Raw genomic sequence first — 23597 nt, 5'->3', positions numbered from 1 at the left:
CAGGAACATGATGTTGCTTAGTATTGTTATGATTAGGTTTAATAGATGGAATATACATGTGATAAAAGAAAGTAGGGGTAATGTTCCAAAAAGTCAGAAGATATATTGTGCCATTAAGTCCACTGCATCAAATGGAGCAGGTTCAGGTGGGTATGGAAAAAGGCATAAGGGCAGAACAGTCAGAATATGGGGTAAAAAATGCTTTTGAGCTGACAAAGTGTTATAATAATAATAATAATAATAATAATAATAATAATAATAATAATAATACATTTTATTTATATACTGTAGCACCTTTCCCATGCTCAAGGCACTTCAGAGTTTAAGAAAGAACGGGTATACAGTATATAGCGTTGTACTAAACCAGATAAATAAATAAAGAAGATTACGACAGTGAATTCAGGGGAAAAGCCTAACAGACAACATAATTGATGGTCTAGCACACACATACAGGTTACATGAGCATCTTGACAGAGACGTAAACTGAGAGAAAGGTAATAAAGTCAAGTACAGCTAAAAGCCTTCCTGAACAGATGAGTTTTGAGTTGTTTTTTAAAAGAATTCATGGAGTCAGCTGACCTGATTAATTTTGGTAGGTCATTCCAGAGTCTGGGTGCTATACAGCTGAAGGCCCTGTCACCCATGGAGTGTAGATTAGTGAGGGGCACAACTAGATTGCCAGAATCAGTGGACCTTAGTGGGCGGGCAGGCACATAGTGATGGAGAAGGTCACTGATGTAGTTTGGCACAAGGTTATTTAAGGCTTTGTAGGTTATTAGTAGGATTTTATATTCAATTCTGTAAGCCAGTGAAGACGGAGCAGGATGGGTGTGACGTGCTCGCTGCTGCTGGTTCGAGTAAGGACTCTTGCAGCTGAGTTTTGAATAAGCTGGAGCTGTGATATAAGATTAGAAGGGGCACCTGCCAGTAGGGAATTACAATAATCGATGCGGGATGTGACAAAAGCATGGACAAGTTTCTCAGCATTATAAAGAGAGAGGAAGGAGCGAACACGGGATATGTTATGGAGGTGAAAGTAAGAAAGTTTCTTAATGTGATTTATGTGGGCGGAATAAGAAAGGAAGGAATCAAAAATGACACCAAGATTCTTTACAGTAGAGGCAGGTCTGATGAGATCACCGCCAAGATGGACTGGGAAGGAGCTCATTTTATTAAGTTTCACTTTAGTCCCAATTTGCAGGAGTTCAGTTTTGTTGCAGTTTAATTTTAAAGAGTTCTGCTTCATCCAGGTTTTAATTTCACTAAGGCAGGTTGTGAGCTGAGAAAGCTCTGATGAAGTTCCATTTTTAACATTGAAATAGAGTTGAGTATCATCTGCATAAAAATGATAACCCAGTCCATAGCTACGTATAATATGGCCAAGGGGAAGCATGTAAATACAGAAAAGCAGAGGGCCGAGGACAGAGCCCTGAGGGACTCCTTGTGTGACTAGCACGGAGTTGGATCTGCTGTTGCCAAGACTAACAAACTCTTGCCTATCAGTCAGATAGGACTTGAACCACTGGAGGGCAGTGCCAGAGATGCCCAGCATGTTCTCTATTCTGGACAGTAGAATGTCATGTCTGACAGTGTCAAATACTGCACTGAGGTCTAATAGGATCAATATGCTGCTTTGTCCAGAGTCTGCTGCCATAAGTAAATCATTTGTTACCCGTAGCAGAGCAGTTTCACAGCTGTGCCGCACCCTGAAACCAGACTGAAAGGGTTCCATCAAATTATTAGAAGTTAAATAGTTGGTGAGTTGGGAAGCTACAACACGCTCAAGAACTTTTGACAGAAAAGGTAAGTGGGAAATAGACCGGAAATTGTTAAGATTATCAGCATGAAGACCTGACTTTTTTAACATTGGGGTACGGAAACGGTTTTAAAAGTGAGTGGCACAGAGCCAGTGTCAAGGGATGAGTTTATTATTGTTGTAACAGTCGGGATTATGGCATGAAGGCAGGATTTAAATAATGTGGTGGGGATGGGGTCCAGTACACAAGTAATCAGCCTCATCTTACAAAGCAGGATATTAACAGATGCAGATGTGACTGGTGAGAACTTAGAGAAGGAGCTGGATGGAGTGGGAAAACAGGGAGAGATATAAACAGATGATGTATTTATGTTAATTGAATTATTTAGATCTTTAATTTTGCTACGGAAGAAGTGGAGGAATTTCTCACAGACTTCAGTAGAAGAGGTAGTTGGACCAGATGCGGCTTTGAGTAGTTTATTATCTACAGAAAACAAAACCCTTGGGTTATCGTGGCCACTTTCTATTATTCTGCCATAATGGGTGTTCTTGGCAGCAGTTAATGCTTCTCTGCAAGTTCTTTGGTGGTCAGAGAAAGCCTGGATGTGCACGGTGAGGCCAGTCTTACGTGACATTCTCTCAAGGCGTCGGCCAGCTGCTTTCATAGATCGCAGTTCTGAGTTATACCAAGGAGCTGAGCGTTTAAAGGAAACCTCCTTATGTTTTAAAGGAGCTGTTTTATCTAATGCTGAGTGAAGGGCTGAGTTATAGTGGTCAACAAGACTATCTAGTGTTGATGGAATAGGTGAAGACAGTAAAAGATCAGAAATGGATCCAGAAAGGATAGAGGGACAAATATTTTTGAGGTTTCGGAAAGAAATTTGTCATTTACAGGTAAGAGGAGGGAGAGGTAATGAGACAGTGAAAAGTACTGCTTTATAGTCATAAAGTCCCAAATCAGTGCTGTAAATGTTGGTAACAGATAGTCCAGATGTGCAGATCAGATCCAATATCTGACCACTAGAGTGGGTGGGAAAATCAACATATTGTGTCAAGTCAAAACATTTCAATAAGGATAGGAATTCATTTCTCAGTTTAGATGTGGGGGTGTCAATATGGATGTTGAAATCACCAAGAAGAATGACTCTCTGGGAAAGTGAGCTTAAGTGGGTTAATAGTTCCGTCAGATCAACAAACAAAGCAGGGCCAAGTATCGGTTACAGTTCAAGTCTTATAATTTACCCACTTGGTAAGTCCAGTTTAATCATTGTCACAAAATAAACCAAGAGAGATTGGGAAGGTTTGGGGCAGCCACCCGTATAATATTTCCCGGCTGCAAAATCTGTCAAAAGACAAAAACATGGTCACACAACTGAGTCCACAATAGAACTGATTATCATCTTTAAGATGGTGGCTTTTATACCCTCAGGGGCGAAGTGATGTCATCAGGACCGGATCCAGAAGTGGCGTCATTGGCTACCCCAAAACAGGGCGGGATTTCCAGAGAATGGTCTGTAAAGAATTGAGAAAGAGAATTAGCGCACTTTGCCACCCCCTGGTCCGGCGTGGAACTACATTTATTCAGGCCCTTTGGTTGTCCCCTAAACATGCGTGTGTGACATCATTTAACATAAATATAATATAAAATAGTCAGGGCTGGTGGCAAAGCAGATTTAACCTGAGAGTAAGCAGGACTAAGAGAACACATTAAGGCCGTACAGTAAGCATACATGCTCTCAGTCTGAAAATGGATATCCATTTGTTTGTAAGTCAAAGCAGCAGCTGCAGGTTGTTGCATGGGACACTCAGTTAAAATTTTATGAGGAGAAAGTCTTGTTTTACAAGATGGCATCATACTAATAGACATAAGTACTAAAGGTAAAGCATTGGGTCATTTCAAGTTTATTTTTGATAGAGCCATTTGTTAGTTCAACTAGTCCAATTGATTCAGGCTGATAAGAACAATACAGAAGCTGACAAATCCTTAATACTTTCCAAATGTCCTTAATAACTTTATCCACAAAGTGGATCCCCCCATCAAAGACCAGTGGCCACAGTATTCCAAACTGAGGTGTTAAGTACTTTAGTAAATGCTTTTTAACAACTGTCTAATTAGTGTTCCTACAAGGAAAAACGTCTACCCATTTAGAAAGCAAATCATCTATTACTAATATGTATTAAAAACCCTGCACATTTGGTAATTGCAAGAAAATCAATTTGTAAATGTACAAAAGGCCCTAAAGCTGGAGGAACAGCACCAGCTGGGCATAGTTTGACTATCAATGTGGTAGAGTTGGCAGATCATACACTGAGTGCAAGTTTTGCAGGCCTGTGTAACAAAATCAGGGCCAAACCAAATTTGCTTAATTAGGGAATGCATTTGCCCTTTTGACACGTGAGATGAACCATGAGAAATCTGAGCCAACCAGGACTGAAGGAACAATGGGGCTACAAGGCAGCTGTCCTTAGAATGCCACAGACCCTCAGGATCAGGCACACATCTGTTTGCTACCCAGACCTGCCTTTCCTTCTCATTAGCATGTGTTTGCTTATGAAGTGATTGAGTGAGACCCACCTGTGGAGCTTAGAGGGGACATTGGAGCTCTGAAGGGCCTGTCATTGCATACTGCTTTGATGTAAAAGTCAGCTAAAGCATGTCCTCTAGTCACCATGTCATTGCCTTTAGCATGTGTCTGACATTTTATCACAACTCATGCTGATGGCAACTGCAAAGCATCAAGTGAATTTGAAATCAGCATGCTATGTCTAATAAAAGCCAGAGGATATTAAAAATCCACAATGCTTCCAAAGAGCCCCAAAATCACAGACTACTGTAAAGGCATAGCTGAAGTCAGTATAAATGTTAACAATTTGTTTTTTAGCTCATATTCAAGCCTTAGTCAAGACAAATATTTCTGCCCCTTGTGATGAAGAGGTGTTTAGAAATCCAGCCTTTTCTATGCACTCTGTTTCTGGACATATAGCATCACCTGTCTGAATATTACCATCCACAAAATAGGCAAAGGTGTGTTTTGGAGATCTGCATGAGGAATAGAAATGTGAAATATCATTCATTTTACATAATTATCCAGGACCTCGTCACAGGAGCAGTGAGGCCCATACATTTGTTTCCCAAGCAACACCTGCCAACTCATACTGTGGGATCCCAAGGCATTTCCAGGCCTTCTGGGAGATATAACCCTCACAGACGTCCCTGAATATTCTCTAGGGTCTACTCCTAGCTAGTCGTGTCCGTAAAACCTCTGCAGGAAGGCATCCTCGAGGTATTTGTCTCAGATGCCCAAACCACCTTAATTGGCTCCTCTCGCTGCACTGGGTCAGAGGCTCTTCTCCAAGCCTTTCCAAGATTTCTGTGCTTCTAGCCTTATGTCTAAAGAGAATAATCATTTTAGCCACTTGTACTCACAGTCTCATCTCTGCAATTACCCAAATTTCATGACTATAGTTGAGGGTGGGACATAGATTCACTGATATAGTAACCACATATCTGCCCTCACCTGCCATTGATCCGACTTTCACACTCACTTCCCTTTTTCTCTCAATCTTGAACAAGATCCTGAGATATTTAAATTCCTCCACTTGAAGCAGTAACTTACCTCCTACTCGGACAGGACATTCCACCTTTTACCAAACGAGGACCATGTTATCAGATTTGGATGTGCTGAGCCTCATCCCTGAAGCTCCACACTCTGCCACCGATCATCCCAATGCATGCTGTAGTTCACAGCCTAATGAAACAAACAGGACCACGCTGTCAGCAAAAAGCAAAGATGCATTTCTAAGGCCATCAAACTGGACACACTCCATCCAATGGCTATGTCTTGATATCCTGTTCATGAAAATCTCTAACAGGATAGGAGGCAAAGCACAGCCCTGGTGGAGTCCCATATCAACTGGGAATGTTACTGTTGTTTCTTCAAACATGCAGACACAGGTTTTGCTGTGATCATACAGGGGATGAAAAAACCTTATTAAGGGCCCTGGAAACCCTTATTCTCCCAGCACCCTCCACAGAATCCCTCAAGTAATATGGTCACAGGCCGTCTCTTTGTCCACATCTAGATGATTTAGTGTACTCCCATGCCCCACTAGGATACCCAAGAGAGTAAAGAGCTGGGGTGTACACACAAAAATGTTGCATACGCCTGTTTCAATGCTCACATCGCGATATATAAAAAGTAAACTTGGCATTTTCATGCCAGGTCAAACCATACTGTATACATATTTTTGGCTCAGTTTAACAAACTGGAGGCATCCAGCGTCAAAGCAGTGCTACTGTTCCTGTGCGGTTTCCCTTTATTTATGTGATTCACATCACTGACACGGCTTTATCAAATACACTGAAATTAACCGCATATCGTTTTTTTAGTTTAAGGCATCTGATTGTAATCAACCTGTAACAATATAATGATGCACGGAATGGCCAAATTATTACAAATACCATAACTGCTTTAGCGTTGTTACCCTCAGTGAACCAGTATTTTAACCCACTGTATCTGAGTGGGGAATCGCAGCTCTACAGCAGCTATTCAGAAAGCTCTACGGCAGATTGTGTCAAGAGCGGAGAGAATTATAGGGAGATAGCTTCTAGCACACGCTGCCTCAGCCATGCGCACAGTCTATTTGAACTTCTCCTATTCAGCAAATGCTTCAGAGACATTCCTGTAGGGGCCTCGCCGTTCAGAAACAGTTTCACCCCAAGAGATATAAACGCACTCAATCAGTCCATCAAAGTGTCCCATTAAAACTGTTTGTACTTTTAAGTACAATGACCTCACTGTAAGCTTGTGTTTCAGTTGCAATATTGCACAACTTGAGCCACTTATGATTTCATATTGTATATTTTTAATTATTTTTATATCAGATTATTATTATTATTATTATTATATTATTATTGTTGTTGTTGTTGTTATTTTACCATTTTATAGGAAAATACGTTTTTGGAGGATCTGCATATTGAATCTCATTGTACCATATAATAACAATAAAAAAAATTCAATTTAATTCAACAGAATAGAGCGTGTATTTACAGATGATGACGACTGGCTTCTAAGTCGATTTAAATTTCCAAGCGCTATCTTCTTGGAGCTCTTGATATCATTTTTAAGATGAAATGCAGTAAAGTATATATTACATTATACAGACACATTTTTAACTTCATTTAAATAATGTATACTGTTATTAAACATGTGCACACGGTGGACAGCAGTAGCGACAAGCTGGTGCCCTGTTCAGGGACTGATCCTGCCTCACGCTTTATGCTTGCTGGAACTGGCGTGACCCTAGATATTTCAATGTTCCTTAAAGGTTTTGAAGAATCAACATTCTAAGCTTACAGATTGCTTCACTTTTATTCAAGAGCTGATTGTGGGGTGTTTGGTTACTTGGGGAAAGAAAAGGAAGGACAGGTTTTGGGGGTTAGTATGTCTGAAAGAGACAGTACTGCTGCAATAAATTATTGCATCGAGGGTCGCGCCCGGTGCAGTAAGCATCTTGGGGGAGGCAGGAACAATCTCTGGACAGGCCGCCAGCTCATCACTACCCCTGTGCCACTGTGGCCCCATGTTTAATTCATACTTTAATTCATTTCATCATAAAAATGATATCAAGCATACATCTTAGTATTTAAATTGTTCAGAGAGCTGTAAAATCATGAATGTAATATATTCTGTGTCCTGTTGGCATAAGAGAAAGCCCGTTTAAGAAGCACATAGTGATTCACACACATAGAACACATAGAATACAAAACATTTAACGTTCTACTTTAGTTACAATGGGGTTTGAGAAACTAGTAAACAAAAAGATTTTAAAATGAAGTTTATGACGTTCTACTTTAATGAAAAAATAAACTATGTGATTAAAGTGGAAATTTTGAGATTAAAGTTGACATTTCAAGCCTTTTTTTCCACTGTGTCCCTATTTTGTTTGTCTTTTCTCTGTACCCTTATATGCTCAGATGGTGGGCTACGACTCACCTTTACACGGAGACTTTGATATCTGACCACTTCTTTATTATTTCGGGCACTGTGCGACTTTATAAACTCGAACTTTCGATCATTTTCCTTTTTTTGTTTATACAACTGCTTAAACCAACAAATAGTACGTTGTTCCTTGTCTTCACTTGGTATTCACTGATATTCTTCTTTTTTACCTGGCTTTTGCCATTGTCTTTTCACAGAACGCTGAACTTGAGGGAATATTTATATTTATTTGCATATTCAAAGAGGCGTAATTCTGAAAGGTGTCTTAGAAGGGCGGCAGGTGTGTGCACGAATGTTACATTTCACACTGACCGGGATTTATGTAGCGGAAGTGCGTGGAAGTTGGCTTAAGCACAGTTTTCTGCATCTGAATTTTTTTGTGCATACGCACATTTCGACTTTTGTCTGTATGCCATGTTTTACTGTGAATTCTACGCACCGCATTATGCATGAGGCCAATGGTCATCTGTTCCATGGCCTGGAAGGAATCCTCACTGCTTCTCTGGGATCTGAGGTTCGATGACTGGGTGGAGCCTCCTTTCTAGTACCCTGGCATAAGGTTTCCCAGAGAAGCCAAGAAGTTATGAAAGCAGTTAGTACAATATTAATCTAGGCTGTTTTTATATTAAATTTTAAACAAAAACATAGGCACATATTTACAAACTTCTTAAGGTCAGATTTCACACAAATGTTAGATATCTTTTCTTCATCCAAAAAACCATAGGCACATGTAATAACTTTAACATAGTATGGTGCAGGGCAGGACTTTAGAGACCTTAAAATATTGACTTGATGTTTAGATAATTTAAGTGAATAGGAAGCTTTTTGGGCTGAATGACGTGTTCTCATGACAAATCTTCTAATGTTCACTGCAGAATGTTTTGGGAATCCAAGCCTTCCTTTCCTTCTTTGTGGCAGTTTCGTTTTGCCTCAGATTAATTACTGCAGTTTGCTTCCTTCTCCTGTTTATCAAAAGATTAGAAGATTAGTTCAAAGTCCTCCTACCAGAGTTCAGTTTCAGACCAAAGTTTATTAACACATCACCATCCTCTTAGGACTTTTACTGTACCTCATCTGTTTACTTTCTTATTGTCTTTTTTTCCCCACTGCTTTGCTATTGTTTTCTTTATATTTTGCTTATTCCCTTCACCTTCATTGTCTTTGTTAACAGGGATGAGGCCTTTAATGAATTGACTGTCTCCATGTACTTTGGTCATTAGGGCTGCACTTACTTGAGGGCTGTTAAAGACTCCTGCTCCTGTGTTATTGTTGTGGCATTTCTTCACACTGGGTAACTGTTTTCTTCAGCTCCCATTAATTTTTCCATTTTTAACAGGTTTGCAGTCTTAAACATTAAAATTTAAAATTCAAACAATTAAAGAATTTTTCTTGGCAATATTGGTCTTCCTGTTTCACTTCTGCAACAGAACAATTGCATGTCTCAAATACAATAGCTATGTCTATGAAATTGTACTATCACAACTCAGCTACTGACTTAAAATGACTTCCATTCAACACCTTTGATTATTAGTCATCAGCACTCCACCATTTTGACTCCTGAGATTCTCTGATATTCACATTTCCTTACATTCCTTGGACAACCCTTGCTAGATTGCAGCTAGAGTTAAATTTTCCTTTCCTTTTCTTTACGTTTTTTGTTGTTTAATTAAATGTTTTGTAAATATTGTTACTGATTTTGTTTTTGTTTTCTTGCCTGTATATATATTTGTAATGAACATTTTCTTTAAATTATTGTTTTAAGGTATTATATTTTACTTTTTATGTGCCTTGTGCACTACATATGTGCATCACATAATGAGCCCTTGGGGATGGAACCGTCTGCTGTTGCAGCTGCTAACCCCACAGAGCTACTTACAGTTGCTTAAGCACAATTTTGAAAACAGAGGCCATTTTGTCAAAGCACTTCACACAATTAACACAACCACACACCCAAGTAGCAGAACACCTCAGATCCTAGAAATTTGATTCTGTTCATCTGGACAAAGTTTTTTAAGTGGGAGAAATATTTCGAGACTTATCCAAGTCTCTTCCTCAGTCTCAATTGACTGCAGGTTTCCCCAACGTTATAAACAGTACCTTTGCTTAATCACAGAGACTAGCACCATTGACAAAGGGCCAGTTGATCAGTGATATGCAAATTGTCCACTGATTAGTAGACGTGTGAACCATTCATAGAGGGCTGAGGAATTCCAATCTATATATGGAAGAAGTGGAAAAGAGGGCTCTATCATCCTATCCTGGAACACCACCGAGCCATTGGTTCAGATATGTGGATGACACCTGGGTGAAAATCAGATCTCAGGAGGTACCACAGTTCACAGACAACATCAACGGGGTGGACAAACACATCAAGTTCACCAGAGAGGATATGGAAAATAACAAGCTAGCCTTCTTAGACTGTGAAATTTCCATCGTCAACGGGGGACATTTGAAAGTGGATGTGTACCGTAAACCCACACATACGGACCAGTATCTAAGGTTTGACTCTCACCATCCACTAGAGCACAAACTAGGTGTAATCAGTGGACAATTTGCATATCACTGATCAACTGGCCCTTTGTCAATGGTGCTAGTCTCTGTGATTAAGCAAAGGTACTGTTTATAAGGTTGGGGAAACCTGCAGTCAATTGAGACTGAGGAAGAGACTTGGATAAGTCTCGAAATATTTCTCCCACTTAAAAACTTTGTCCAGATGAACAGAATCAAATTTCTAGGATTTCCTTACCTGGATTATTGAGCATGCATCGAGACAACACCTCAGATCTTTCGCAAAATGCAACACTTAAGTCAAAAGTATACAATTTCTTACAAAAACCCTATTTTCTTATCATAATATAAACACATTCATCATATGGTTTGATTCTGTTTGAATCAGTTAAACACTCCTGTGTTCGGCCTAAAACACTTTTAGCATTTACACAAAGAAAGTGTAAAAATAAATTCACCAACACTACATGACACCAATTGTGCAGACAAATGAAAATATTTATTTCTTTTCATGTATTCAAGTAAGTCAATAATGAACATTTCAACAAAACATTCATAAGAAAACATTTTCCAGTTATCATACAGTATTACTGAACATACCATTGTACTGTAAGCTAACAGTAGTAACATAAAGCATCCAGTTCAGAACTGAAAATAGAGAACGCTAAACATCATCTCTCTGCCCAACTGGATTCTGGCCACAGGCCCCGTCAACATCACAGGCTATGTTTTCATTTGCAAGGCAATGTGGGAAGAATCTTCTGGAGTGACAAATCCACCCTTGTATTGATTTTGCATCAATTTGCTCACAGGCTTCCTCCATAGCTTGAATGAGGGGCGTCTGGACATACAGCCAGAATTCATACGCCTTTCACCGCCATGCTGAGAAGAACTCCTCGATGGGGTTTAGGAAGCTGGAGTATGAGGGAAGGTATTGGACTGTAAATTGTGACTGTTGATGAAACCAGTTTTGGACCTCAGCGGAACGATGAAAAGATACATTGTCCCAGAAGACAATAAATCATATCTGGTCCCTTTGCTTTGCCGCTGTGATAATATTGTGTAATCTGTTGAAAAATGTAGATAGATAGATCTTTATTGTCATTGTCACTTTTACAAAGGAACAATGAAATTGAAGGTGCAGTCAACTCAGCATGAGGCATAAGAGTTAAAAACACAAGAAGAGAGGAAATAATAACCAACCGAATAGTAATAAAAATACTTTACAAAATATACAAATTGCACTTGTTATATATACAAATTGCACTGGTTAAATGTACAAATTGCACTGGTTGATTTAAGGTTTATATTGCACTTTGGGAAAATGATATGTAGCAGTTTTATTCTGAATTCAGGGCCATGATTGCTTTTGGATAAAAGCTGTTTTTAAGGCGGTTTGTCCTGGTTTTCATTGCTCTTTATCTCTTGCCCGATGGCAAAAGCTGGAAGAGGCAATGACTGGGATGTGAGGAATCCTGTGAAATGTCTGTGGCTTTTTTGTGACATCAGGAGGTGTAGATTTGTTCCAGAGTGGGGAGGGTACAGCCAATTTTTCTCTCCGCTCTCCTGATGACCCTGTGGAGAGCTTTCCTTTCTGAGGAAGTGCAGCTGCCGTACCACACACACAGTCCATACGTGAGCACACTCTCGATGGAACAGTGATAAAAGGCAAGGAGCACATTTTTGGAGAGATGGTTCTTTCTGAGGATTCTCAGAAAATACAGTCTCTGCTGTGCCTTCTTCAGCAGCTTCTTGGTGTTGACGCTCCAGGTCAGGTCATCCTCCAGCTCAATGCCCAGAAACCTGAACACCCGGGACCCTCTTTACAGACCTCATCAATGATGAGTGGCTGGATGTCAGTTTTGTTTTTTCTAAAGTCAATAACAAGCTCCTTTGTTTTTGTGGTGTGTCTGGTTATTGACTCTGCACCACTCTGACAGCTGTTCCACCTCGTCCCTGTATGCCAGCTCACCATCCTTGCCTGAGATGAGTCCGACTACCGTTGTGTCATTCGCGAACTTTATGATCTTGTTGCTATGGTGAGTGGGGACACAGTCATATGTGTAGAGGGTGTAGAGAAGTGGACTGAGCACACAACCCTGCGGTGTCCCGGTGTTGAGGCTGAGAGCAGTGGAGGTGTGAGAACCCAGCCTGATCCTCTGGGAGTGACCAGACAGGAAGTCCAGTATCCAACTGCAGGTGAGTGATAGAAGTCCCAGATCTGCAAATTTGGACACCAGTCATTTTGGGAGAATGGTGTTAACACTAGAATTACCAGAACCTACGAAAAAACTCATAGATCTGTCCCACCTTAAAATGCTTTGCACCTCTCCGTCAGCGTCTTTTGTCTTCTAAATGTGTGGATAAGCAGCAAACAGCCTACTATCACATCCCCACACCCCGCACAGTTGTCTCAGCTGAAGTCTGTTTACCTGCGTGTCAGTTGCTTAGAGTTGTATAGAGTGAGAAGTCAAGCAAAATAACTATATCGTTATTTGGAACACTGTGTGTTCCGTGTCTACAACAATCTATGTACAGTAAACACATCATTGAAACAGAAACGTTTTTCATGTTTTGGTAATAATTGACAAAATGTAGACATGAAGTATATAATGTGTGAAGCCTGAATTCCAAATATCAAAGAAACACTTTCACAACAGGTACAAATATAACAGAACAAATTAATAACAAATATAACTGCAGCAAAACAACCCACGTTTACCTGTGACATTGACACGCATTTGCTACAACAGCTTCGGTGGCGCAACGGTATCAGCTACTCACTGGTAATCAAAGCTTCACGGGTTTGATCCCGGATGAATCCGTTTTGAGAACTGAGCTGCTCGTATTCTTACTATTTTAGAAAAAAAACTTACATTTAATTCCGACTGTAACAGTCGGTGTGATTTATGATACTTGTAAAGTTTAGCTTTGTCTTTTTTATTCTGTTATTCTCTCAGCCGCGTTCACGATCTCAACTCCCCCCCCCCCCCCCCCCCCCCCCCGCCCCTGCATCTGACACTACTGTTTTCACACAGACGCGCTATAACAGAGGTAAACTCAAATCATGATGACGATTCTACATCGGATCAAGAATGCACTTTTGCCATCGCTGTACTTTGTATATGTACATTGGAAGCTCTGCACTTGTGACTTTATGTTGTAGGAAGTAAGTAAATAACTCAAGGTAAATAGGTAAATAACATTAGATCTGGCTTTTATGTAAGTAACATATAAATGTTAATGTTTTGAGCACATGCACCGTCCTTTGTATGTAAGAGCCAGATCTAATATAAACATACAGTATATATATATATTGTAATGGGCTGCCGGGTCCCCTGCCCGGCCGGGATACCCCTTCTGCTTATGTTCCGGGGGAGCAGCCATGGACTCCTCAGTACCTCCCCTGGGACGCTTGGTGGCAGCCTCCCTGGTTGATGATGATGCCTCAGTTTCCTGCAGGGTTTCATGGGAGATACAGTTCTTCCCAACCCTGTGGGGAGATGGGATGGCTGCCAGGGGGTGAGGCAGAGATTATTAAGACCAGCTGATTTAATCATCGGCCCCACCCGGGAGTGCGATTGGGAACAGGTGAGCAAGCACCAGGAGCACTTCCGGGAGGACCATAAAAGGAGCCAGCAACCACCACTCAGGGCCAGAATCAGGAGGAAGAGGACGAGGTTGCCTGAGAGGAGGAGGAGGAGGAGGAGGAGGAGAAGGAGTGGTGGTGGTGGTGGTGGTGCCAGAGGAAGGATTGCTGTGTTGATAGGTAGGTATTTTGGGACTGTGTTATACCTGTGGGGTTCACGGGGAAGACGTGCCCCACAGGGTAAGAAAAATAAAAGATTTCTGTTCTATTTACACGTGCCTCAGTGTGAATCTGTGCCGGGTCGGACACTTATATAGTGCCTTATTCACTATATATATAATATATATATATATATATATATATATATATATATACACAGTACTGTGCAAAAGTTTTAGACAGGTGTGAAAAAATGCTGTAAACAAAGAATGCTTTCTGTAATATAAATAATGATTGTTTATTGTTATCAATTTACAAAATGCAAAGTGAGTGAACAAAAGAAAAATCTAAATTAAATCAATATTTGGTGTTACTACCTTTTGCCTTCAAACCAGCATCAATTCTTATCGGTACACTTGCACAAAGTCAAGCATTTTGTAGGATTCTAGTCAGGTGTCTGATCAACCAATTCTACCAAACAGGTGCTAATGATCATCAATATCACACGTAAGTTGAAACACAGTCATTAACTGAAACAGAAACAGCTGTGTAGGAGGCTTAAAACTGGGCGAGGAACAGCCAAACTCTGCTACCAAGGTGAGGTTGTGGAAGACAGTTTCATGTCATGCAAGACTGAGCACAGCAACAAGACACAAGGTAGTTCTACTGCATCAGCAAGGTCTCTCCCAGACAAAGATTTCAAAGCAGACTGGGGTTTCAAGATGTGCTGTTCAAGCTCTTTTGAAGAAGCACAAAGAAACGGGCAATGTTGAGGATCATAGACGCAGTGGTCGGCCAAGGAAACTTAGTGCAGCAGATGAAAGACACATCAAGCTTATTACCCTTAGAAATCGGAAGATGTCCAGCAGTGCCATCAGCTCAGAACTGGCAGAAACCAGTGGGACCCAGGTACACCCATCTACTGTCCGGAGAAGTCTGGCCAGAAGTGGTCTTCATGGAAGAGTTGCAGCCAAAAAGCCATACCTCCGACGTGGAAACAAGGCCAAGCGACTCAAGTATGCACGAAAACATAGGAACTGGGGTGCAGAAAACTGGCAGCAGGTGCTCTGGACTGATGAGTCAAAATTTAAAATATTTGGCTGTAGCAGAAGGCAGTTTGTTCATCGAAGGGCTGGAGAGCGGTACAATAATGAGTGTCTGCAGGCAACAGTGAAGCATGGTGGAGGTTCCTTGATCATTTGGGGCTGCATTTCTGCAAATGGAGTTGGAGATTTGGTCAGGATTAATGGTGTTCTCAATGCTGAGAAATACAGGCAGATACTTATCCATCATGCAATACCATCAGGGAGGCGTATGATTGGCCCCAAATTTATTCTGCAGCAGGACAACGACCCCAAACATACAGCCAAAGTCATTAAGAACTATCTTCAGTGTAAAGAAGAACAAGAAGGCCTGGAAGTGATGGTATGGCCCTCACAGAGCCCTGATCTCAACATCATCGAGTGTGTCTGGGATTACATGAAGAGACAGAAGGATGTCAGGAAGCCTACATCCACAGAAGATCTGTGGTTAGTTCTCCAACCTACCAGCCGAGTTCCTTCAAAAACTGTGTGCAAGTGTACCTAGAAGAATTGATGCTGTTTTGAAGGCAAAGGGTGGTCACACCAAATATTGATTTGATTTAGATTTCTCTTTTGTTCATTCACTGCATTTTGTTGATTGATGAAAATAAATGATTAACACTTCCATTTGTGAAAGCTTTCTTTGTTTACAGCATTTTTTCACACCTGCCTAAAACTTTTGCACAGTACTGTGTGTATATATATATATATATATATATATATATATATATATATATATATATATATATATATATATATATATATATAGTGGTAAGTAATCAAGCCTTGACACACAAAGAGGTTTGGAGTAGCATCCCGTATACTTGAGAATTGGCTGCAAAATTTGAGAAAAGGTTGAAAAAATGGTCTTTACGGACAAGAGTGCAAAATAGAACTGCCCAGGTTAGTAAACATGGTGGATATATAGTGAAACGACGGGAAGAGGAGGGATCTTCGGACCAGAACCGGAAATTAGATCATCGGGCTACAACTTCTTGGAAGGTGGAACCGGAAATGACATTTTCTGGGGCGGAAGCGGAAGTGACGTCTTCTGGGGCTGAAACGGAGGTGACAGGTGGAATTTCCTGCATTTGGTCTGTGGGGAGATAAGAGAAAGGATTAATGCACTCTGTCACCCTCTGGTCTGATCAGGAATTACCTTCTTTTGAGCCCTTTAGCTGCCTCCCATGCCCCGCCGCACTACGTGTCCTGCTTCAGTAGCGCCTTTGCGGGCCCACCACACAGTAGAGTGTCCGTCGGCCATAGAAAACTCATCATCACGACAACGAGTTTGCTCACAGCACTCTGCACAGAGCATATGTCGGCCAAGGACTGATATATTTTAATATTTTAATTCAGGCAATGACCTTGTCACTTTGTCTTTGTCCCTTCTCCTTCAGGACAATCCGATCCCAATCTCGGATCCACAGCCTTGGGATCAACCTGAGGAGAAGAATTATCACTACCTGGACTGAATGAGGGAGCCGAGGCAGAATGACTAATGAAATCACTGCTTGCTTGCTGTGCTTGTGGGTTATAGAGTGGTAGCTCCCGGTTCAATAAATATGCTTCCTATCCTTTTTGTTTTCTTTTCTCTACTAAAAACAAAAAAAAAATTAAAAAGATTTGGATTAGAGAGGGGTATAGGATAGATACTAAACTTAAAAGTGTGGGATGTCATATTGACTGTGTCCTTGAGTGGTCTGCATCTTATTCATTGTAATGTGGTTTATACAATTAATACAATTAGTAGTAATAAGAATTTAAAATGAATTAACTGCAATGTACCCTTTTACTAATTTCAGCTCTTTTAATACAATAGAGAGTGTAAATTTGCAGTCAAAAGAGATTGAGGCTGCCACCATGAAAAATTTTGAGACATTTTAACATGAAAGCATTGGTTGGTTTTATTTACCCTAGGTTCTTGTCTATAAGCCAGACTCATGTATAAGCCGGAGACCAAAAATCATACGAATTTTTAAAATAAAATCTTATCATAGATAAGCCGGACTCATGGATAAGCCGAACGTACTATAACCTATAACTAATAGAAGGGAGGGAGGTCAGTGGTCTCACTCGCACCCATTTAATTTCTTTAAGGGGGGAGAGAGTGTGAGATATTGCCGTCTCTCTCACTCCCCGCATGGCGCGGTTGGAGCGGCCGGAGCGCGTTCTTTCTGCTCTGGGCGTCGCCGAGTCAACACGCGCGCGTAGCGGTCATTTAAATTGTGATTTTATATGTAAGCATATTTAAATATATATCGCAGATTTTTTGCTGGTTCGCAGATTTCTGCGGACAATGGGTCTTTTAATTTCTGGTACATGCTTCCTCAGTTGGTTTGCCCAGTTGATTTCATACAAGGGACGCTATTGGCAGATGGCTGAGAGGCTAGATTGCTTACTTTTCTCTCTCTCTTGCGCTGACTATCTGTGATCCTGACGTATGGGGATTGAGCAGGGGGGCTGTTCGCACACCTAGACGATACGGACGCTCGTCTAAAAATGCTGAAAGATTATCTTCACGTTGCTATCTTTTGTGAAGCTGATTCCTGAAACGACATGCTGCACGGTGCTTCACATACTTAAAAGCTCGAAGGGCACGTATTGATTTTTGACTGAAAAACAAACTCTGTCTCTCTCTCTCTCTCTCCCTCCCTGCTCCTGATGGAGGGGGTGTGAGCTGCCGCCTTCAACAGCTTTGTGCCGCGGTGCTTCGCATACCTAAAAGCCAAACAGCACCATTGATTTGTTTGCTAGAGATTGTTTTCTCTATCTATGTGACATTCTGTGCTCCTGATGCGCACTCCTTTGAAGAGGAAGATATGTTTGCATTCTTTTAATTGTGAGACAGAACTGGCATCTCTGTCTTGTCATGGAGCACAGTTTAAACTTTTGAAAAAGAGACAAATGTTTGTTTGCAGTGTTTGAATAACGTTCCTGTCTCTCTACAACCTCCTGTGTTTCTGCGCAAATCTGTGACCCAAGCTTGACAATATAAAAATAACCATATAAACATATGGTTTCTACTTCGCGGATTTTCTTATTTCGTGGGTGGCTCTGGAACGCAACCCCCGCGATGGAGGAGGGATTACTGTAAAAGCCGGATTTATGTATAAGCCGATATTCTATTTTTCATTTTCACAACTTTTTTCCTTAGATAAGCCGCGGCTTATAGACAAGAACTTAGGGTATTTATTCTTAATTATATCATATTTTCTGTTTCATTTGAGCAGGATGAAACAGTTAAACAAGTGCACAGCTTCAATAAATGTCACATTACATGACTTCTAGATTGTGGGTATGTTAGACTTGTTGCCAGTCCATGTCAAACTACATGCCTACTAATTGCTGGGCATGTCAAACTTACCAACTGCATGCCATCTTTCCACCACAGTCAAACTCATTGGAGGGTGAAGAACTATGGGATGTTCAGGCAAAATTGCTGTGCTTTTTTCTTTTTTTTTCCATTCTGTTGTGATACATAAAACACAAGACATCAGAAAGTTGAGCTCCTCTTCCATTTGTGAGATCCAAAACACCCATGTCCCTTATTCATTGTTTCTGTATTTTATGTATGGTACTTCTGGCTGAGAATTCTTTGGTTGTCAGCTCTCATGCACCCTTATGACTAAAGACAAAATCAAGCCTGTTTTATTTGGTTGCAGTGAGTCACAGATTGGTTGACCTGAGTTGTTAGCTTGGTATGTCAGACTACATAGGCGCCTCCATCTCACTATGATTAAGTAAATGAAGGATACAGCTAAAAAAAACGCTATAAAAGTCTTGTATTGCAAAATAGTGTTTAGGGAAAACTTGGGCATGTGAATACTCTAAGAACAAGTGAGGACTTTGGCTGGATAGCTTCACTCATTCCATGGTCTATCTCAGGGGTCTGCAACCTTCACTATCAAAAGAGCCATTTTGCCCCCTCTTCCTCCAAAGAAAAACAGTCTGGAGCCGCAAAACATAACACAGCTTATAAACTTTTAAAAGTTTTAATCTTTTTTTTAGAGTTTACATTGTTGGAATACAACAAACAGAAGTGCAATGTGCATGTGTAGGCCTACTTTGAAATAAATTAAACTGAACTATGCAGGCCTATTTGGGTCCTTCCTATACCTGTGTAAAATTAAAATAAAAACTAGCCCACTTTAATATAAATAAAACATTTAGCTGTAGCTTAGCAGCTTTAAAAAAGTAAACATAAAATTCCATTTCAGTGTGCTGAATCAACTGAAGCACCTGAACATACAAAAAAAACCTACATCAGCTCCGGGTCCGAAATGAACGTGTTTTTTTTTTCTGAAAAATAATAGCCTATTAAATGCTATTGTTGTCACCTGTTTAATGTGACTTCTGTTTCTGAAGTTCGCTGCTGATCATCTCTATGTCGGGGCTGTACAATGTGACTTTGACCTTCACACAGGACTGCAGGCTCTCATGTGTGAGGCGGGAGCGATATTTGGACTTTATTAAGTTCATGCTTGAGAAAACTTGCTCACATAAGTATGTTGAGCCAAAGATGGACAGGACTCCAAATGCATATTTTTTCATGTTCATATACATTTCGGGAATGGCACTCCATGTGTTGAAAACAAATTTGTCGGGTTTGGGGAGGTTTTCAATATCACTCCATTTGTGCTTTTTAGCGAGAGTAGCCTTCTGATGGGTGACTTCTTCAAGATCCGCTGTCAGGCATTTGAAGTTGGACACCCATAAATCTTTATCTGCTATGTCGGCCAGTTCAATTTCTAGATCGGGCTTACTTACTCCTTGTGAATGCGGATGTGTTCAGCAGGGATGGGTCGATGTCCAGGGGTGTGACAGGGAAGGAGAGAGTGTTTTTTTTTCCTTTCTGAACTCACTGAATCTTTCTCTAAATGCAGCTTGCATTTTCTGAACAATTTCCCGTTTGTTTTTAAAGTCGGAAGAATAGATGCTCTGATATTTTTATGAACGATTCTTTCATGTATTCTCCGTCTGTGAACGGCTTACCCCTCCTTACGATCTCTTGAGCTGCCACAAAACTAGCAGCTGTAGTTGACTGTGGAGAAGTGATCCACTTTTTGAAAGTATGTTTGCTCTGTTCAGCTTTCCATTGCAGTTCCGAAATTGCTCTCTTTCACTCATCTTCACCTGGGTATTTTTCAGTGAATGCTGAGTGCTTGTTTCGAAAATGTCTTTCAACGTTACATTTTTTGTTGTTCGATAATTTATCACCATATATTAAGCACACTGGTAAGCCAGCGTCATTGGCGGTAAAAGCAAATGCTTCTGTCCACGCAGAATTAAACTCTCTAAATTAGATGTTAAAATGTATAACAGTAGTAGTAGTAAATATACATATATATATATATATATATATATATATAAATACAACTTAAATTAAGAAATTGACATTATTCATTTTCATGGTTTTATATTATTTTGTCAAGGCCAAAGGGAGCCACTGCAAGGAGGCTGAAGAGCCACATGCAGCTCCAGGGCCGCGGGTTGCCGACCCCTGGTCTATCTTATGTCACAGGTCTTTTCCTGGCTCTGCTCCTCACCCTGCACTCCTCACTCTGTGTGCCAAAGTGACCATTTCTACAGTTAGGACCTGACCGATCACTTCCGAGCAGAAATGCATGCCTCCTTTTATTTGTAAAAACAGAGAAAAAGTAGCAATGAGCAACATACTTGGTTAAAGCTAGGTATGCTACTGTGTACTATCCCATATGAAAATAAATATAAGCATGTTAGACTCATAAATCACAGTATCAGGCAAGTTATGATTCAGCTCTGGTTACAAAATCCAAGTTATAATGTTCTTCCCACATATTTACTGTTAACACAAAAAAAGAATGAGGTCAGCCGAGTTAAGAGTACAGACTTATAGCGCCTTGTATTCATCATATGTTGACATCTTTAATTCCTGAATGATGTACAGCACAAATAGGACTGAAGTGGTTTTATTCTTGAACTGTGCTGTTGCATCCCACAGAAATACAAAAAAAAAACAACTTTTATAAACGTCAAAGTAATTTATTCATTCATTTTCCAAACCTTGTCATTCCCACATAGTCTCTCAGTTCTCCATTACATTTAATTTTTTCTCAAATTTCTCTTCATATTTTTGAACTGCAAGAAATGAAACTCAGTCTGTGCAATATGACTGTGAACTACATGTGCGCCCTCTGCTGGCCATCATTCATATCACTTTTGCTGTAGAGCAGGGGTTCTCAAAATCGGTCCTGGGGGCCTTTCAAACACTGATCTCAGTTAATTAGCATGTATTTATTTCTCTTCTCTTATTCTACATGTAGAAAAGCACAGCAGCATGATTTTTACATTTGTAAGACATTTACAAATATTTCTATTTTTGCTATAGATTTAAATGCTTAACTCTCTTTTGTTCGTTTCATTATAGTTTACCCTTTCTCTGTGCAGTTTTTCCCCTTTGTTGTGTGTTATTAATGATAATTAAAAATGAGCAGAGCAGACATGCTGGCAAACAACATGGAATAATCAAAGGCTGCAACTACTTTAGACCCACTAATTAGTAAATAATGGATTAATTAAACAATTAGAACACCTAGAAAAGTAGAATGAAAATCAAGATGAAAATATTGTTAAACAAAATACAAATCCCCATATAACTGCTCAGTAGAGTTTAATATATATATATATATATATATATATTTTTTTACCAAACTTAGTTTTCTAATTTCTATTTTGTTCCCAAAACACAGAATTTGGGAAATAACAGTTCACTTAATTAGCCCAGGAGTTCAATTAAAAACAGAAGCTGGTTGGAACAAAAACCTGCAGCCACAGGGGTCCCCAGGATCGAGTTTGAGAACCCCTGGTCAAGAGTATTGTCCATTGCTGACTGAAATACATTGCTATCTTCACAGTATGACTCTCCATTTTTTTTCTCGTTATCCATCCTCGTTTCTTTTTTGTTTTCTAATTCTTTTATTTATCAAGTTCCTTATCTTTCAGTGAAAGGCAGTATGTGACATATAGACTGGTTTAGCTTCTTTAGCATGCCATTTACTTTCTACAACTCAAAGCCTTCTCTAAGACACAAACTGTCAACGTTATAAATGCTTCACTTCAAACTCATTAGTTGAGTTCTTTTGTTTTATTTTACATTTGGCCTTTTGGAACTGAGTCATGGTTTAAGTAAGAATGTTCTGCATCCAGTCAGGTCCACATGATGAGGTCAGTATATCAAGCTGATAATGCAGTTATGGTCAACATCTTCATCATGTCAATAGTTCAGTGAAGAAAAATGAAAAAGCAGCAGTGGAAAGATCAAATGAAAAAAACTGGAATGCCCATCCCTTTGACCATTTTAATAATCCACCTAAATTATTGTTAAGGTGACAGGAAACTGGAGCATACCATGACCACAAGGCAAGAAACAAACTTGGACAGAAATGTCACTCCATCACAGGGCACCATTTGACCAAAATCAGGGTAAAACTGGGATTTGGGAAGTAAACTGGGGCATATGGGCACTAGGAGAACATGGAAATTCCACACAGTCAGTGACAGGGCTAGTGTTTGAAAAGTGATTTGGAGCTGTAAGGTAGCATCACTAACCACTGTACCACTGGAATGGAGTAAAATAAAATAAACAGAATTACTTACTAGTTGTTATACATACATACCAAATTAAGATTTCATATTCTGAGAGATGGAGACTTAACTCTCATGTTCCATCTGCCACCATAGATTTGTTTGCTGTTCTACTTCAGGCAGAGATTAAATTTTAAAATATTAAGTAAACTGGGAGTGTTTATCTTCAGGTAGTCTGCATGATTTTTAGTGTAAAAGAACAAGACAGTTTTAGTGATAGAAGACATAAAGTGACCTGCAGACCACAACGGTCACTGGTCAGGTGGGTTCAGAGGGCAGATTGTTACACTGGAGTCCCATACTAACCCAAAACCTGGATAAAGCGGCTCAGTAAAAGAGGTGTTGAACGTGTGCAGGAGGGTCATTGTGTGTGAGATGCTATAAAACGACAGAGATCCAGCAGGCCAGTCCAGGTACACACCAATTCTGTGACTGCAGGGGGCGCTGATTCGCATCGACTTGTTATTGTGCCATGCAGTGTAACCAGAAACAGAGCAGCAGAAATTCCAGGACTTGTCGTTGTGCCCAAGAGCACTCTCATCACTTTCTCCTTTCCTTGCTATTCCTTTATATGTTACTCCAATGTCAATCTCTTTTCCACTCCACTCAACCTCCCAGTAACAGCGAGTCCCACTCAAAGCCTCTCTGCACAGAACTTCAAGCCAACTGTCAAATCTGTCAGGATGTTTAGGATACAGGATCGTTTTCATCTGACTTGTCACCTTCTTGTTCCCTGCCGACAGGTATAGAAAATTGTTTGCCGTGTTGGGGTCCAGTGTGAGTGGACAGAAGTCTGAATGAAGAGAAATTAAAAGAAACCAAGTTGAAGAAATCTGCTGGCATTGTGACATGTGAGACTTGAACCTGAGGGTAGC

The 23597-nt window shown here is 40.2% G+C and overlaps 2 protein-coding genes across 4 annotated transcripts in view; both read right to left on the bottom strand.

Moving 5' to 3' along the window:
- LOC114668277 (uncharacterized) overlaps window positions 1-23597 on the bottom strand; it is a 555445-nt gene that overhangs the window by 266316 nt on the left and 265532 nt on the right. The gene's annotated exons all lie outside the window — the stretch shown is intronic.
- Window positions 20827-23597, bottom strand: part of LOC114668715 (tripartite motif-containing protein 16-like) — a 111528-nt gene continuing 108757 nt past the window's right edge. For all 3 annotated transcript variants that reach the window (XM_051925771.1, XM_051925769.1, XM_028824608.2), the window contains one exon: window positions 20827-23515. In XM_051925771.1, coding sequence (XP_051781731.1) covers window positions 22974-23515 — 542 coding nt within the window. In that variant the 3' untranslated portion in view covers window positions 20827-22973. The remainder of the gene's footprint in view (window positions 23516-23597) is intronic.

This window comes from Erpetoichthys calabaricus, chromosome 1 (assembly GCF_900747795.2).
Source record: "Erpetoichthys calabaricus chromosome 1, fErpCal1.3, whole genome shotgun sequence".
In the NCBI taxonomy this organism is placed as follows: domain Eukaryota; kingdom Metazoa; phylum Chordata; class Cladistia; order Polypteriformes; family Polypteridae; genus Erpetoichthys; species Erpetoichthys calabaricus.
This window is presented reverse-complemented; position numbering and strand designations above follow the sequence as displayed.